Source organism: Sturnira hondurensis, unplaced genomic scaffold (assembly GCF_014824575.4).
Source record: "Sturnira hondurensis isolate 20B ecotype Veracruz unplaced genomic scaffold, ASM1482457v3 Scaffold0013511, whole genome shotgun sequence".
Taxonomy (NCBI): Eukaryota; Metazoa; Chordata; class Mammalia; order Chiroptera; family Phyllostomidae; genus Sturnira; species Sturnira hondurensis.
Genome location: NW_028086142.1, coordinates 371996 through 390975, shown reverse-complemented (window position 1 = coordinate 390975; position 18980 = coordinate 371996). Strand labels below are relative to the sequence as shown.

The 18980-nt window shown below is 44.7% G+C and overlaps 2 protein-coding genes across 3 annotated transcripts in view; one reads left to right on the top strand and one right to left on the bottom strand.

Moving 5' to 3' along the window:
* The window catches only part of PHF8 (PHD finger protein 8), an 88337-nt gene extending 79322 nt beyond the window's left edge, over window positions 1-9015 (top strand). The window contains exons 19-21 of one of the 2 annotated variants that reach the window (XM_037061654.1): window positions 1334-1443; window positions 5147-5483; window positions 6421-9015. In XM_037061654.1, coding sequence (XP_036917549.1) covers window positions 1334-1443; window positions 5147-5483; window positions 6421-6509 — 536 coding nt within the window. In that variant the 3' untranslated portion in view covers window positions 6510-9015. Of the gene's footprint in view, window positions 1-1333; window positions 1444-2221; window positions 5124-5146; window positions 5484-6420 lie in introns of those variants that run through there. The other variant, XM_037061656.1, reaches the window with a different exon arrangement.
* Window positions 9016-18515: 9500 nt separating this feature from the next.
* On the bottom strand, window positions 18516-18980 carry LOC118997779 (U1 small nuclear ribonucleoprotein C-like). Its single transcript, XM_037061641.1, has one exon. It carries the CDS (start codon window positions 18978-18980, stop codon window positions 18516-18518), a length of 465 nt encoding a protein of 154 aa, XP_036917536.1.

Here is an 18980-nt window from a genome sequence, read left to right as displayed (position 1 = left end):
TTTAAATCAGAATCTAAACAGGATCTACATTGCATTTGGCTGTCATACCCTTTAAGTCTCTTAATCTAGACCTGTCTCCCTACTCTTTCTCTTATGCTATTGATTTGCTGTAAAAAGAAACACAAAAACAAAAACCCTGTATAACTGTTCTGTAGCACATTCCACATTCCACCTTCTAGGTCTGTTTGTTTCCTTGTGACATTGTCTTTTTAATGAAACCATGCCAGTTATCTTGTAACATGTCTGATTGTTTTCTCATGGTGTCATTTAACTTATTCTTTTGTCTCTGTTTTTCATCAAAATTAGAAGTAATATGAACTGCTTACGTAACTTTAAATCTTTGTCAAAACTACTTCCAGATGATGCTGTGAATTTCCTGTTATGTTGCATCTGGTGATGCATGGGGTTGTCTGTCTCACTATTACTTACAATAAGGTTAATAGTGGGTAAAGGGGGTGATTTCCTGATCTCATCCTTGTAAAGTTGTTTTTCTCCTCTTGAGACGAGCAAGTTACCTGTGAGGTGTAATACTCTGGTACTGTATGAATATCTAAATGCCTTAGAGTCACTTGTTTCTAGAAGCACCTGTGATTTTCTAATTTCTGTCATTCCTTCTACGTTTATTAGCTGGCATTCTTCTGTAAAGAGCTTTCCTTATCATCCAGGGATTTGGTTATACTGAAATATACTGTCTATGTAACTATTTTTTGATTCAAGATTGTTAAGTCATTATAAAAGAGTTGTACAAGAAGATGGTCTTCAGTAGCTCATAACTTGGTTGTAGACAAAATAACACACATCAACATTAGGGAATGAGGTGCGATTGTATGTTAAATGTATTAAGTGACTTGTACATATTATAAGTTCAGGGGAGGGAGGGTTAGAACAGCCCTAGAGGTCTGCATGGAAGGTTGATTTCGGCTTACCTTTGAAGGATGGGCAGGTTTTGAAGATGTGGACAAAAGGGGAGAAGGTACTCCAGGCAGCGTGGATGGTGAGGATGAAGGCACAGGGAGAGAGGATGAGCTGTATATGTTCTGAAGGTGTCTGGAGAAACTGAGAATATGGGTATGGAAATAAGGTTGGTAGGTAGGCCAGGAGCAGAACATGGGAAACCTTAAATGCCAGTTTACGGAGATTGACCTTTATCCTTTAATAAATCTGTGCTCTGTGTACTTTAGGAATTTGTGCATCAGCTTCTTATAATGACAGGAAGCCAAATTTGGCTTTAGAGCCAGAAGCAGGAAGACCAAGGAGCACGTCTGTGGGGGGCTCAGAGATAGGGAATGTGGTTGGCATTCAGATAAATGTTTACATCCTCTTTCCTCTGCAGCCCGCGTGACCCCAACTCTACCAAAGCAGGACCGTCCGGTGCGGGAGGGGACCCGGGTAGCTTCCATTGAGACAGGTTTGGCTGCAGCAGCTGCAAAGCTGGCCCAGCAGGTAGGTGCTGACACTCAAGCAATGGCCTTGCTATAGACCCTAATTTGACCTAAGAGCCTCAAAGCTCAGACCTTCAGGCTGATAGGGCCTCACTGTTTTCTCACTGGGGAGTGGGTAACCTTTGATCTTTATCTATGACAGTATCCTAGCCCCTCCTAGATCCTTCAGATCCCATTTCAGTGAAAAGCTACTTCCACAGGTCACACAGTTGACGTGATTTAGGATGAAAGAAAATAGGGGGCCTGAGAAAAACCCTTGCTTTTCTGGATGCATAAAAACCTCTCAGATGAGAAACACCAGGTTTGTCCTTGAGTGAAAGCATTTGCCTTTAGATGAAGCCCCGAAGAGGTGACTCATTTAAGTATATTCAAGTTCTTAGCCATCTACCAGTACTAGAATTTGATTTTGCGGGGAGAGACTTTTCTTGTCCTCTATACCAAAAATTATTGCCTTTATTTTTACTCCCTGCTTCCCCAAACATTTCATCCATTAATTGTTGGCTTAAAGGGTCACTTCACTAGAATAAAGTTGACCTATTAGCATATTAGAATTTGCAAAGTTCTTTAATGTTGATAATGTGCTCAGCAGGCCTGGTTGCAGTTGGAGGGGAATCTTCTGATTATCCCTTATGGATGGCCCCATAGCTCCTCATGCCACATCCTATAGTTTAGAGCATTTTTTGAGCATCTGTTTTATGTTAGGTGCTTTGTATATATAGTGTCTCATGTAATCTTCCCAATACAACTTTTCAATAGGTGATATTTTCATCATTTTACAGGTGAAGAAAATGAGGCTCTCTTTAAGAGACTAGTCCAGAATAATACAGCCAGTAAATGGAGGAGACAAGATTCAAACTCATATCTTCTAACTTTCATGTTCCTTGCTATTTAAATAAAATGAAATTGTTAAGTTTTATATAATTCAGTAATTATATCCTATTTAAATAAAAGTTAATAGAATGAATGTTTTTATATGATGTTCTATGGCACTCTAGAATTGCTTACAAGTGTCCTAAAGGTTATTGTTCGGAGACAGCAGAGACCAAGCAGGCCAGGCGGCTCTTCTTTGACCAGAACTTTTCTCTGTTATGTATATCCTAGTGCCATGTAAAATGTAATTTGAAAAAAGGAGTTCTGCTTTAAATAAACAGATAAGTTAATTAAAAGTGTGATAAGTACTCTTAGTATGTTCTGAGGAGGTCACTTCTGTTTGGGTTATCAGGGATGACCTCAAAGAAGAGGTTTTGAAACTGGGGAGGGGTTTTGCAGACTGAGCTTTTGAAAGGCACAGGGAAGCATTCCAGGAGAAGATAATTTGATACAGCACACAAGATCCTTCCTCTTGGTTTGGTCTCTGGTCACCTCTCCTCTCTGAACTCCTGCCAGCCCCTTGTGCATGTCCTTTACACCAGCCATACACACTGTTGCACTACGGTACTCCTAGTTCACTCGTTGTATCAGACTGTCTCATTCTTCCGTGCCTTTGCACTAGCCATTGGGAATCATACCCTCGTCTCAGATGCTTTACCTGACACCCCTTCACACCATCCACCATCAATTTATTTCACTATCCTTCTGTGCTTCCATAACATTCCCCTATGGTACTTAGGATCATAAGTGTGCTTTTCTGTGGCCCTTATTAAACTGTAATTGTGTCATGGGTTGGGCGGGTAGATATAATTTAATTTGGTGTTCCCACTATGTTAAGCATATGTTTAGCCAGTATTAAGTGAGTGAGTCAATGAATGAATGAGCAGACCTTTCTGGATTGGAGGATTCATACTGAGGAGCAGGGTAATATAAAGAAAAATTTAAAAAATTGATTATGGAGCTAGCCTCTCTGAGTTTGCATCCTTGTTCTACCATTGAGCAAATGACTTAATTTCTCTGTGCCTCAGTTTCCTCATAGATTTTGAGGATTAGATGAGGTAATATATGTAATGTCAACACTCTGAGAACAGCACCTGCTACAGAGTACATTTACTGTACACCTGGCCGCTTTTCATCATTATCATTATGGGTCAGGTAGGTGTAAGTGGCCAGACTGTGGAAGACCATGAAATCAGGCTAGGGAGTTTGAACCTGAATGCAGACCTGCTAGGCTTTTGAGCAAAGAAATGTCAAAGTGGAAGTGGCCTTGTCATAAGACAGTCTAGTCTTCTTTGGGGAATCTGGATGAGTTATATAAGAAGTAAATAGGCAACAAAGGTAGAAAAATAGGCTACATGATCTAGTCGTGAACAGATCATTTCTGGATTCAGACGACAGACATGGGAGCAGCTATGCAGTTCCTGTTACGGGTGCAATAGCAGCGTGGCTGGGAAAAGATTCTGAAGCCACGATGGCTTGGGTCTCAATCCCAGATTTGCTGCTTATTGGTCCTGTAATCTTGAGAATATGACCTAACGTCTTGGTGCCATGATTTCTTCTCCTAAAATGGGATTATAATTCTAATACTTCTTTTGGACATGAAATGAGTTAAATTAGAGATTAGTACTTGGCCTGAATTACTGATATTATTATTCTTATTTCCTGCAAATTCCTATGGTAGCCACAGCCTGTCAGATCTGCCAAAGGCAGGACTAGGTCTGTGTTGCCAAAAGAAGGCAAAGAAATGTAATCACTGAGTTGGTCTATGTGGCTGTGTAGCATTTCAGAAGGTAAAGTTGCTATATGCTCTCAGCCTCACCTTTCCAGGTTCTCAGGGCCTCAGATGCCCACTATATAGATACCCACTACCCAGTGGGTATTAAATCCATAGAGCAATGGGTGGATGGAATCCAAGATACTGGGAGAAGTGACATAACTTCATTAATCCCTCTACCCACACCCAGATCCAAGTTTTAAGACCAGTGAACTAAAGGATTGTCAAGTCCTCTATTAAAAGAAAAAGGCCAGTAAGAGGAAGAGACACCATTTTGAGAAATGAAGATAAGAGTAATAGTTTACTGCTTGTTGAGTGCTTATTATGTGCTACATACTTTTATGTCATTATTTTATTTGATCTCTCTGACAACCCTGGAGAACATATTATTTTGCCCATTGTACAGATGAAGCAGTTGAGATACAGAAAGGTATCTCAGCTAAGGTCATCCAACTTAGGAAGACAAATCTAGATTTGAATCTAAGTTTATGTTATTCCAAACCTACCACTACTTTTTTTTACCTTCACATGTCCCATTTTGAGAAGTATGCAGGGTGGGTATTTAAATAGGCCTGGTTGAATCCTAGATGCAACAACTCTTTAGCTATGAGGCTTTGGGCTCAATATGCTTACTCCCTGCACCTCAGTTTTCTTATCTGTAATCTGAGAGATTTTCTTCCTCAGGGCTGCTCTGTGGAGTAAGTAGGATAACATATATGACGTGCCTCTCAGCCCTGGCATATATTTAGCTACTGTTATTAGAAGTTTCCATGATCCACCTTGTAACTGGCAGTGTTCGCACCGAAGCCGAAGTCTCAACTCATTTCTCTTTCTGTTGCCACCGTACTGATTAGTGGCAGTGGTGACTTAAGGATAGATGGTACCGAAGAGGTGATCTCAGGTATTGGAAGGCCTTTGTGTTTGTGTGTACGTATGCCCCTGCTAGACTCGGGCTGGGGGCGGGTTGCAGAAGCACACTGACTATTGTCTAGTTTCCTTTCTGGGAAATTCTCATTTCTCTACTCCTGAATTCCCCCCTCCCACTTGGCTTGTGTTTCAGGAGCTACAGAAGGCCCAAAAGAAGAAATATATCAAGAAGAAGCCTTTGTTGAAGGAGGTAGAACAGCCTCGCCCTCAAGAGTCCAATCCCAGTGTGGCAGCACCAGCCCCAACTCCGGCTACCGCGCCCCAGCTTCTCACCTCCTCCTCACCCCTGCCTCCTCCTGAGCCTAAGCAAGAGGCCCTCTCAGGAAGCCTTGCTGACCATGAGTATACTGCTCGTCCCAATGCCTTCGGCATGGCCCAGGCAAACCGCAGCACCACACCCATGGCCCCTGGGGTCTTTTTGACCCAGCGGCGCCCTTCAGTTGGTTCCCAGAGCAATCAAGCAGGACAAGGTACAGTTGCTGTGTGTTCATCGAATTTAGAAGGAACTTAGGTCCACCAGCTCCAAACACAGTGCAGTGGGTAGATGACAGTAACAGGAGGGACACTGGCAGCTAAGGTACTTGGACTTGATCTCGTAGGCTATGAAGAGACACTGACTGGTGTTAAGTAGAGACAGGCTCAGGTGTGGGTTGAGAAAGATGCTTCTGGTGGCCAGAGTGGAGGGTGGGCTGAAGGTGGGAAGTCTAAGGAGGAGACACGTGCACCATCTAAGCTGCACTGAAGAGAGGCTAGGGCTCTCGCAGAGGGAATGGAGAGAGGGAGGGGATAAGTTGGTGACAGGTGGAGAAGGTCACATGGGACATGGGACATGGGAAGTGATTTGAGGTGGGGAGAGGGGAAGAGGCGAGGGTCAGGCACTCAGGCCCTCTTTTTCCTCATTTTTGCCTTCAAAGCCCAGTCCCCAGAGTACATAGCTCAAGGAGATGAGGTTGGTGTGGCATTGGGGTGATGATGATGGGGGTTTTGAATTAAATAAGGCTCTGGAGGTGGCAACTTGAGGGACATTGAGATAGCCACTCACCAGGTACTCATCTGATACTGAAGGAAAGGGTAAGAGGACAGGTAGGCACAGTCATCTCCCTGAAGAATTTAGGAAGGGAAATGATTGCACCAAAGAAATCAGTGGGGAAAAGGAACCAGACAGACTAACCAGGGAGTCTGTAGCTGCTGCAGGAGGTCGTAGGAAAAAGAGCCAACACATGTGGTTTTGGATGGAAATAGTTACGGAGTGCCTCTCGCCCTAGATGGGCCTGAAGCCAGATACGAGGACGGGGAAACTCTGGACAGAGCAACAGAGTCAGGGGGGGTGGTCTGAGGACAGTTGATGCTGGAGTTGCTGCTGGAGCGCTTGCCATAGCGTTTGCTTACCTCTTCATTGCCCCACAGGAAAGCGTCCCAAAAAGGGCCTGGCCACAGCAAAGCAGAGACTCGGCCGCATCCTGAAAATCCACAGAAATGGCAAACTACTTCTGTGAGCTCCCTTGTATCCTGCACCTCACCCCTACACCCCCACTGCCTTCTCCATTATCAACTCTCGGGGCACTCCTGGATCCTGTCTGCCCTGAACAAGGTGCTGAGGCACATTGTCCTGCTTTCCTGGAACTGACCAAAGGCAGGGACTCCCCAACGGGCCTCTTCACTGACTCCTCCAACACACCCCCCCCTACTTCCACTAGAGCATTTTGCCTTCCTTCTCCATACCTCTGAGTAACAGGTGAACGGGAAAGGTTTCAAGCTGACTAGAACCCTCTTTTCTGCTGCTCCAACCCATTTCCCTTTCACCAGCCTTGTTGTTCCATTAGTCTCGCCCCCACCTGGAGCCACAAGGCAGGATGAGGAGAGGCAAGAGAAGAGCCTGGGCCTGTAGGTATTTCCCTGGCCATGAAGTGGGAGGCCCAGCTCGCAACACTTCCCACAACCCCAGAAGCCCGCCCACCTCTGTCCATTCTTCCTTTCCCTTCCTTCCCCCAGCCCAGTGGATATTTCCCACTGGAGACTCGTTCCTGGGAGAAGGGGTTGGCCTCTGCCCTTTCTTGCCAAATGGTTTATGGAAATAAAGAGGAGGGCCCAGAGTCTCCTTACTGCCCCGCCCTGGGCCATTTCCAGAGGTAGCCTAGAAAGGTCATGGGCTGACTTCACGCACCTTGGGAACAGGAGAGATTCCTGTCACTTCTCAAGATGGGGAGAGGATTGACACCTAAGCCTTTGACCATGACTTTGTAGCTCATTGGGGGGAGCTACTTTTAGGTGGCTGTAGATGAAGCCCCCATCTCAGCCTGAACTCCAGGGATTTGCCTGGATTTTGAGGTCCTGCGGAACATTATCCACGTGGCTGTGGCCCAGCAGGTGAAATATCATCTCCTAAAGGCCCGAAAACACCCGTCACTGAAGCAGGTAGCGTGGGATTCCACGGCCTGCTCTCTTCACCTGTACCACAGAGCACAGTGTGGACCTTCCAGGGAGGATGTGCCAGGGCAGCTCAGCCCTGGGTTCTCCATCGGGAGCCTCCTTGCTTCTTTCCCCACCTGATGTCTTGATCTGAAGACCACAGAACTCACAAACCTCACTCCAGGGCCTCTGCACTCCCAGACGTCAGGTCAATGCTCAAGCAGAGTGCAGAGGGCCACTCCGGAGCTGGAGCCTGGGAGAGGGGGCCCTCAGCTGTAAAGGAGCCGATCGTCTGATCCTCCCTTCCCCTCTTCCCTTTGTGGACGTCTGTTGTCCCAACAGTGCCCACCGCTGTCCCTCTCCTTCCCCCAGCTCCCTCCACCTTCACCTACCATACCTCCCTGGCAACCTGGACTGGATGGAGAATGTCCCCCTCCCTCTACTTTGGCACTGCCCCAGCGGAGTGCCTCCTTACCCTTTACCCCACTCCGACCTCACCCCAGTTTACCCAGTGCTTCTGGGGAACTTAACAGCTAGAATGCAGGCCACAGGAAATTTGTGACTTTCCTTGTCGACTTTGTGTCTCCAGTCCATCTTTTCTCCACAGCCCACATCTATTCTCCTTCCTTAGAATCAGGGGTCCACTAGCCCCATTTGCTTTTTCTATCTTGGATACCCCAGGGGCCAAGCAGTCCTCCATCTAGTTACACCAAAGGCAAAAAGCCTGGCTACCTCCCCCTTAGCGCGTGAGGTCCCCACTCCCCTCCTCTGTGTTTCCACCCAGCTTTGCTTTTCTTGGAGATTTCAAGGCAGCAGAGGGTGATGAGGGGAGGGAAGGGGGCAGCCTGTGTCCCTGTGTAGCCACTGCCTGATGAGGCCCTGACCGCTATAACCAAGACCAGGACCCCAGCCCTTCTGCCCATTAACAACCCCCCACCCCTTGATCTTTCAAAGGCAGCTAATTGCTAGCAAATCCCCCTAGTTCCAGGCCTCTTTCCCCTCTGTTTCTTTGTTAGAAGTTTCTGTGGAGCTGAAACCCAACCTCCAATTGTCGGGGTTTCCATTTAGTTTAGTTGAACTCTCCGAGCTTCCTGTTTGTTGTTTTGTGTTTCAAATGAAAAGCAAGTTTACCCTCAGAGTTATGCTTTTCCAAAGAGGCTAGTGTGCTTTTTCTTTTTTAATGTTTCAGGTTCTAAGTGAAGTGAGTTGGGGAGGGGTTAGGAGTGGTAGTAACCAAGGTTTAGAACATGGTGAGTTACCTCTGGTCTCCTATCCCCAGCACAGAGCTGGGAGTTGGATAGGGGCAGGGAGAGAGGATTTCTATTCACCTTTAATATATTTTTACAAAAAAGCAAACAATTTAAAAACAAGCCCACTGCTTCTGTACATGTTTAAATATATTTTTAGAAGTGGGTAGGATTGTGAATTTCTGATGCAGGGCCTTTTTATAAACAGGTTAGAATAGCATCCTACAGACTTCTCTTGGTCCCCCCCCCCCGACCGTTTTTTTCTTATGTTGTGTTACTAATGTAATTTATATTTTTTTTTAGGTCCTCCCTTTCCTATAGAGATAAAAGTGATTTATCTTGGCAATTGCTTTGCTTGTTTTTTTTGTGGTGGTGGTGGTGGTGGTGGTGGTGGCGGCGGCGGCGGCAGCAGCAGTGGTGGTGGGGGGATGGGTTCAGGAATGTCACCTTCCCTTTACTTCCTCTCTGACTCTCCCTCTCATCAAATCAGCACTTCGCTGGTGCCCAACTGTGTAATTGAGGAGGGGTGAAGACAAGCTCCCTGCCCTCATGAGAGACCTAGTTCACACACCACAAACAAATATTCTGAAGGACAGTGAGCAGAAAAGAAAGGGTGAAACAATTCAAAGGGGCCTAACTAGTTTGTTGGGGAGGCTTTCCGTACCTTCCATGGGCAGTTTTTAGCGGTGACACCAGTATCTTTTTTGTGCGAATGGGCAGTTTTCAGTTCTCCCTTTCTCTCACTGCTCCAGGCTGAACTTACTGTGTTTAGGGCCAGTGTAAGGGGTAGAATATAATTATTAGAGCTAACATATCATCCTAGGTCCTGCTCTTAGTGATACACACACACACACACACACACACACACACACACACACATATATATATATATATATATATATATATATATATATATATATATAGAGAGAGAGAGAGAGAGAGAGAGAGAGAGAGAGATGTATTTAATCCTCACCAACATACTCATCCTACTGATGAGGAAAGAGAGGCAAAAACCCCCATCATATATCATAAGTTGTGGAGCCAGCCTGGTTTCAAAGTCTGTTCTTATCACAGTTCTACCACATCTCACTGATACCCACTACCACTTATTAAGTGCCTTCACTGTGCTGGGCATTGGGCTAGGGGTTTCAATTGGGATATTTCATTTAATCCTCAGTGACAATTCTGGGAGATGGTTAATGGCCTACTTTACAGTGAAGGAGGCTGAAGCTTGTTAGTGGTTTTTCACAGCAGGATCTGGTTGACTTCAAAACTCATGTTCTTTCTCCTCACCATGTTAGAAAATGTTCTGTAATTCACTGACCCAACAGGTGTGTATTGAGCACCTGTTTTATGCAGGATGTACCATTGAGAGTTGTGTCCTGAGGAAAGCCCTGGCGTGGTGTTGGGAGGCTCAGTTCCCAAATGACACCACCCTGACTCTGTGTGACCCAGGGAACGGCTGCTTACTGTCTGAAGGTCACTGTAAAAGGAGTTTGAACCCAATCAGGATTTCTTCATCCTGGAGATTCTGCTTTTGTGGGTCTGCGGTGAGGCTATCTGGGCCTGACACCTACTGGCTAAATGACCTACAACCCTCCCAATCTGAATCTTGCCACTAGGCAGGGCTTGGATATAGAAGGTTCTTGTCTTGGGTAGGGGAACTGTCTCCTGCTAAAAAGGCAACAGGAAAGCGGGGAGGGATTTCAGCCCTTGCAAGAATGGTGGGCTGGGTTCTCTTCATCACCAGCTCTCACCACTCCTCCCCCCAGTGAGAGACCAAAGCACAGTCACCAGCCTCAGTTTAGAGGATAAGCTAGAGTCATGGTGACCTTACTCCTCACCCAGGCAGGAGGGGCTAACACATAAGAGGCCCCTATCTAAAAATTGGAAGGAGAGCCCTGACTGGTGTGGCTGTTTGTTGGGCATTGTCCTGCAAAGTGAAAAGTCACCAGTTGGTCAGGGCACATATCTGGGTTGCAGGTTCAGTCCCCAGTCGGGGCCCTTTGGAAGGCAGCTGGTCACTGTTTCCCTCCCTCTCTTTTTCTCTCCCCTTCCTCTCTCTAAAACTAAAAATGAATTTAAAAATTATAAAAACTGGAAGAAGAACAAGGACACCAAACTTCAATCTTCCATCTTTCCAATATGGAGTAGAAAAGTGCACACAGGGCTCGGCATTAAGAGCTCACCTTCTCAATAACCAAACAAGTAGTTTGGGGGAAATTATTTGTCCAGGTCTCAGTTACCACATTTGCCAGGTGGGATTATTTCAACTATGACTCTAGAAGACAGCAAGTATTGGAGAATGAATCACCCCTGGATGCTATTGATTCCAAAACTGAGTCCTCTAACTCTGTCCTGTGTATAGATTCCACATTTCTACTTGTTTACGGAGTGTTCCCTGCCTCAAGTACACAGGCCTCTCTCTTTCTACCAGGACCCTGTTTGTGCCCAGTTGACTGAAGTGCACTTGCCCCCCAGTAAGTTGAGTGAAGGAGAAGAGCATCATATGGGCCAGTGTGGTGTCAGAGCTGTGCATGGGATGCTAGTCAGGGAATTCAGTGAGGAATCTGAATTCCTCCTGAATTCCTCCCCTGGGAAGCAGGGAATTCAGTGAGGCTTCCTGTTAGGGATCATGTCTGAGCTGAAGGGTGAAAAGAAATTACCCAATCAAGCACAGAACAGTGGGAAGAGTATTCCAAGCCAGGCAATAGCATTAATTTAAAACTTTGGGGCAGAGAAAATAGACGGGGAGGGCAAGCATGGTATGGGAAATGTAGAAGCTAAAGAACTTAAGACACATGAACATGAACTAAAGGGGGGAATGTGGGTGGGTGGGGGTGTGCAGGGTGGAGGAGAGTGAAGAGGGAAATGGGACAACTGTAATAGCATAATTAATAAAATAAAATAAATAAAAAATAAAACTTTGGGGTGGAGGAAAACCCATGTGTATATAGGACAAGTAATTTAGTAGGACATGGGCTACTTAAGTGTAGCCCATGAATGACAGAGAACCATTAAAGGGTTTTAAGCAGAAAATGGCACGATCCAACTTGCTTTTAAAAACAGCCTTTTGCCAGTGAAAGTAGTGGATTAGGAGGGAGAGAGATTGAGCCGGGGAGACCAGTGAGGAAGTTACTGAAGGAAGGATGAGGGGGGCACCATGTCATCTAATGTCCCATTCAATGCCACTTCCCTAAAGAAGCCTTCACCTAACTCTCCAGTTCTGACGTTTTTCTGGATTTCTATATCTCATAAAGGGTGGAAACCCCAGGCCATTTCCAGGAGGTAGAACCATGGAGTTGGCCATTCATACAACCCAAGAGACAAAAATTACACTCCTCTGTCCCCTTTTCAAGCTTTTAACTCTCAAAATAGCTCACCTTTCCAGACCCTCTATTTCCTCAAAGGACAACAACGTAATGCCAACACTCACCAATGAATGTGGCAAGGGACACGCAATACCAATTTTATATTATCTTTAGGAGTCTGCCAAGCCTCCCTTGCATTTTATTCCATTCCATTCCACATATGTAGCCTTTCGAGGTTATCTTCCCAAAGTCCTGTCTTCATCACTCCTTCCTGCTTAAGAACATCTAAGGCTTCTCACTGCTTTATTGTATCTTCTGGCTTTCAAGGCTTTCCAGAACCTGGCCCAATCTGGAGACATTGGGTGGCGATTGAAAAAGGATGTGTCTGGGAGTTGAGAAGACCAATGATTCAGTGTCAGTTCTGACACCTATGTAGTCTTGAGCTGGCTACTTCATATTTTCTTGACTCAGTTATCTGTGAAATGAAGACATACTCCCTACCTCATAGCTTCATTGGGTATCTACTGTCTTTTTAAAATTTTTAAAAATTAAATTTATTTATCTTTAGAGGGGAAGGGAAGGAGAGAGGGAGAGAAACATCAATGTATGGTTGCCTCTCATGCATCCCCTGCTAGGAACTGGCCTGCAAACCAGGCATGTGCCCTGACTGGGAATCGAACCGCGATCCTCTGGCTCGCAGGCCCGCACTCAATCCACTGAGCTACACCAGCCAGGCCTCTACTGTCTTAAAGAACTTCAATGTGTGGCACTCAGGTCATCAGTGAGTCTATTTTAATTTTTCTCAATTAATATTTGCCCAACAAGGCCTGTAATCTCATAAAGGCTACAGAGAAAGTAAGCCTTTAAAGGAATGGGGAGAATATTTCAAACTGGGACAGGATATTGACTTGGCTTTGTGAGGAAAGTGTCTGAAGGACACAGATGGCTGACTCAACAGGTGTGGTGAGCCTTACACTCCTGTAGAGAAGAGGTACAACTAAATCTGTGACCAAAAGTTGCTGGAAGGTGCCAGAACATCATCTATGCCAGTTCAATATCATTGGTTCAATTTTTCCCCCACTGGTTCAATTTTACAGTGGTTTATCAAAGCCTCTTTGTGTCAGGCCCTGTGTATTCCATTGGAGGGCTTGATCCTCAAGGAGCATGTAGTTTAGTGCTCAGACATGGAAACCCAAGTACAGCATGCTGGGATAAATATAGTAAGTCCTCACAACATTGTTGCTAGGTTCTGTAACATTCAGCAAAATTAAGTATAAGTAAACAAATTTTACTATAGGCTAATGAATAAAAACAAAAGTTCCTAGAACATCTCATCAGCATTATAATGAAACGACATTGAAATGAACATTATTTGAATACCTGCTGTACTGTTACAAATAAGTATGGGGTGCTGTGGAAGCATGAGAGAAGGCGACCAGACCCTGTCTGAGGAGCAGAAAAGACTTCTACGAAGAAGCAACACTTGAATACTAAAGGACATTCACCAGGAAAAGGAAGACAGAGGATGTGTTGGAATCGAGCATTCAAAACAAAAGGAGCAGCATAAGCAAAAGTAGAAAGTTGAAGCAGCCTGTGTGTGGGTGGAACTACAAGCCCTCAAATTGGGCTGGTGCACAGGATAGAGTAAGACAGCCAGTGTTGGAGGGTGAAGCTGAAAAGGTTGGCAGGGACCCAATCACAGAGGTTCGATGTATGTTTCAAAATGTTTTCTGGTAATCCTTATGTTGGGCCAAGAGAAGTGGATTAGTGTGAAGACCTGTGTAAGGAAGGTTGCCAGATTCCAGTAAGATGAAATGAGGTCTAAACCAGGGCAGTGGCTGTGAAGATAGCAGAGATATTGATTCACACCCTGTCCTCTTTCCTGACATTTTACTATGGACAGTTTCAAATATTCAAAAAATTAAAGAAATCATACCCTGAATACTCATAGATCCACCATCTAGATTCTACAATTAGTGTTTTACTATACCTGCTTTGTCACACATATCTATTCATCCCTCTATCCCTCCATGAAGCCATCTTATTTTTATGCATTTCAAAATTAGATATCTGTGCACATCCCCTTAAACTCTTCTACACGCATGCCATTAACTAGAGTTCAGTATATGTTTTGACAACTTCTAAATAAAATATCCGTATAATGAAATGTGCTTATCTTAAAAGTATAATTTCAGGACTTCCGGCCAAGATGGAGGCGTAGATGGAAATACTGTGCCTCCTCGCACAACCAAGTTTAAGGACAACAAAGATTTTAGAAACAAAAACACAACCAGAACAGACAGAAAATTGAACGGTATGGAAGGCCAACAATGAACCATTCATCCGGACAAGTGAGAGGGACAGAGTCAGCGGTCAGTGAAGAGGGGTCGTGGCAGGAAAAGGCTGCGGCTTGTAGACCCCGGTAGCGGGGTGGCAATGGGCAGACCCAGTGAGGTGTGCAAGGCCACTGGCTGACAGTGGACACACATTTGCACCCAGATAAACCAGGCAAAAATGGGTAGTGAGACAGACTGTGCAACCCAGGGCCCCAGCAAAGGGAAATAAAGCCTAAAAGCACTGATTGACGAAACTTGCGGGGGTTGAGGTTCCAGGAGAAACTCCCAGCCTCAGGGGAGAGTTTGTTGGAGAGATCCACAGGGTCCTAGAATGTACGCTCCCCCCCCCCCCCCTGACTNATGTACGCTCCCCCCCCCCCCCCGCCCAGAAAACAGCACCCGAAGGGCCAAGTTTGCTTCTGGGAAGCGGGCAAGGGGACTGAAATCCAAGAGGGAAACAAGCGCCACTGTTCCCTCTCTGACCCCCTCCTCACATACAGCATCACAACCCAGCCAGGGTGTGTTGCCCAACCCTGACAAACACCTAAGGCTCCGCCCCTCACATGTAACAGGCAAGATCTGACCAAAACATTGTGGCTCAAATGGAAGAACAGCTCAAAGCCCCAGAGCCAATACTTTTAAGCAACCAAGAGATAGCCAACCTATCAGATGCACAGTTCAAAACACTGGTGATCAGGATGTTCACAGAACTGGTTGATTTTGGTCCCAAATTAGATGAACAAATGAAGGCTACACTAAGTGAAATAAAAGAAAATGCACAGGGAACCAATAGTGATGGAAAGAAAATTGGGACTCACATCAATGGAGTGGACCAGAAGGAAGAAAGAAACAATCAAACAGAAAAGAATGAAGAAACAAGAATTCACAAAAATAAGGACAGGCTTAGGAACCGCCAGGACATCTTTAAACATTCCAACATCCAAATTATAGGGGTACCAGAAGGGGAAGAGGAAGAGCAACAAGTGGAAAACTTAATTGAACAAATAATGAAGGAGAACTTCCCCAGTCTGGCAAAGGAAATAGACTTCCAAGAAATCCAGGAAGCTCAGAGAGTCCCAAAGAAGTTGGACCCAAGAAGGAACACACCAAGGCACATCATAATTGCATTAGCCAAGATTAAAATGAAGGAGAGAATCCTAGAAGCAGCAAAAGATAAGGGGGCACTCATCTACAAAGGAGTTCCCATCAGACTGTCAGCTGATTTCTCAAAAGAGACCTTACAGGCCAGAAAGGGCTACGAAGAAGTATTCCAAGTCCTGAAAGGCGAGGACCTATATCCAAGATTGCTCCATCCAGCAAAGTTTTCATTTAGAATGGAAGGGCAGATAAAGCGCTTCTCAGAGAAGGTCAAATTCAAGGAGTTCATCATCACCAAGCCCTTATTATATGAAATGTTAAAGGGACTCATCTAAGAAAAAGAAGATAAAAAATATGAACAGTGAAAAGACAGCAAACTCACAGTTATTAACAACCACACCTAAAACAAAAGCAAACTAAGAGGACAGCTAGATCAGTAGTGGAACCATAGAGATGGAGATCACATGGAGGGTTAGCAACAGGGAAGTGGGAGGAGGAGAAGGGGGGAGAAGGTACAGAGAATAATCAGCATAGACGGTAGGGAGAACATAGACGGGGGGAGGACAAGAGTAGTGTGAGAAATGCAGAAGCTAAAGAGCTTATGACATATGGTCATGAACTGAAGGGGGGAATGTGGATTGGAGGGGGTGTGCATGGTGGAGGTGAATGAAGGGGGGGAAATGGGACAACTGCAATGGCATAATCAATAAAATATATTAAAAATAAAGTGTTTAGAGAAGCAAAATAAAGAGTATAATTTCATATGTTTTGATACTGTAGGAGGTCTGTCCAGAAAGTAACCAGCCATGTACTATCAAAAATAGAGACATTTATTGAAGAAGATACAAGATACAGGAAATATCGTACAGAGGACAGTGGTGCCTCAGTCCCATTCAAAGTAGGCACCTTGGGACCTCACACAGATCTCCCAGTTGCTATCAGCTGCTCCATCGTATTTTCCTGAGTCTCAGTGACAGTCTAAAATCTCTTCCCTTTCAAAGGTGGTTTTATTTTATTTTATTTTATTTTTTATTTTTATATTATTCTATTACAGTTGTTCCAATTTCCCTCCCTTTGCACTTCTCCACTCAGCCCACCACCTGCTCCCGCAGTCAGTCCCAACCCCCTTGTCCATGTCCATGGGTCATTCATATGTATTCTCTGACTAGTCCTTTTGCCTTCTTTCCACCATTATCCCTCTCCCCTTTGGTCCCTGTCAGTCTGTTTCATGTTTCCATGCCTCTGGTTCTATTTTGCTCATTAGTTTACTTTATTCATTAGGTTCCACTTATAGGTGAGATCATATGGTATTTCTCTTTCACCACCTGGCTTATTTCACTTAGCATAATGCTCTCCAGTTCCACCCACGATGTCTCAAAGGGTAGGAGTTCCTTCTTTGCTTCTTCTGTGTGGTATTCCATTGTGTAAATGTACCATAGTTTTGTGACCCACTCACTTACTGAAGGGCACTTAGGTTGCTTCCAGCACTTGGCTATTGTAAATTGTGCTGCTATGAATATAGGGGTGCATAAGCTCTTTTGAATTGATGATTCGAGATTCTTATGGTATATTCCCAGCAGTGGAATCACTGGGTCAAAAGGCAGATCCATTTATAGTTTTCTGAGGAAATTCCATACTGTTTTCCACAGTGACTGTACTAGTTTGCATTCCCACCACCACTACACTAGGTTTCCCTTTTCTCCGCAACCTTGCCAACACTTGTTGCTTGGTGATTAATTAATGATGCCATTCTGGCACGTGTGAGGTGATATCTGATTGTGGTTTTAATTTGCATCTCTTGCCCTTGCTGGTGTGGCTCAGTGGATTGTGTGCCAGCCTGTGAACCAAGTGGTTGCTGGTTCAATTTCCAGTCAGGGCACATGTCTGGGTTGTAGGCCAGATCCCTAGTTAGGGGTGTGCTAGAGGCAACCACACATTGATGTTTTTCTTCCTTTCTTTCTCTCTCTCTAAAAATAAAATCTTTAAAAAATAATTTGCATCTCTCTCATGGCTATTGACATTGAGCGTCTCTTCATATGTTTGTGGGCCCTCTGTATATTCTCCTTAGAGAAGTGTCTATTCAGGTCCTTGTCTGTTTTTTTTTTTAAGATTTTATTTATTTATCCTTAGAGGGGAAGGGAAGGAGAGAAGGAGAGAAATATCAATGTATGGTTGCCTCTCATAGTCCCTTGCTAGGAACTTGCCTGCAACCCAGGCATGTGCCCCGACTGAGAATCGAACCACGATCGTGTGGTTCGCAGGCCTACGCTCAGTCCACTGAGCTACACCAGCCAGGGCCCTTGTCTGGTTTTTTAATTGGATTATTTGTCTTCCTGGAGTGAAATCATGTGAGTTCTTTACATACTTTGAAATCAAACCCTTGTCTGAGGTATCATTGGTAAATATGTTCTTCCATACAATCAGTTCCCTTTTCATTTTCATGTAGATTTCTTTAACTGTGCAGAAGATTTTTAATTTGATGTAGTCCCATTTGTTTAGTTTTTCCTTTATTTCCCTTGCCCTAGGAGATATATCAGCAAAAATATTGCTACATGGGATATCTGCAATTTTCCTGCCTATGTTCTTCTCTAGGACTTTTATGGTGTCATGACTTATATTTAAGTCTTTTCTCCATTTTGAGTTTATTCTGGTACATGGTGTAAGTTGATCATCTAGTTTCTTTTTCTTTTTTTTCTTTTTTTGGCATGTACCAGTCCAGTGCTCCCAACACCATTTAATGAAGAGGCTATTTTTACTCCATTATATGCATGCTCTTCCCCCTCAAAGGTGATTTTATTTTATTTTTTGAAGTAGTTCATCTCTTTTGTAATTAACAAATACAGAGGGGAGAAAAAGGGGACACATCTTTAGCTAACAGAGTTTATAGTTTTATTTTCACATTTCACAATACAAATGAAAATTTGTTTTTGTCCCACTACTCCCCTCCAAAACTGCTCTCTCTTTGATAGGAAGAGGGAGTGAGTCTTCTTGTCACACTGTTAGAAAACACCCAGAGTCACAACACCACGATGTCCTGGTGAAGTAGAACAAGTAATATAAAACTGACATAAAGAGGCTCCCCTCTCTCCTTATCTGTCTAGTTAAGTCATTCCTAGCCGAGTGGGCACCATCATGGTACAGGCAGGAGATCTCATCAGTGGGGGCCCAGGCATCTTTGGCATGTGCCCTCCTATAGGTGGCCTTGTTCCAGGAGCAGGTCTCAATGGCATCATCCCAAGAGGAGGAGGACCCATCATTGGCATCATGGGAGGGCCTCCCATATGGAGTGCTGGCATCATGCCAGGGCAAGGAGGACCACAAAGACTGGGGGGAGGTGGAATCATTGCCCCTGAAGGAGGAGCAGAGAACGGAGTAGGAGGTATCTTTCCTTGCTGAAATGCTGCAGTTGTTTTGACAATCACTCTCTGAGCCTGCTCTTCCATCCATTTCTGAGAGTAGCCTTTCACATCCTCTTTGTGTTTCCTACCACTGCAGTCTGTGTCTCTCACAGATGGAGGGTCATGGATGAGGTATGTATCACAGTAGTCACAATAAAACTTGGGCAT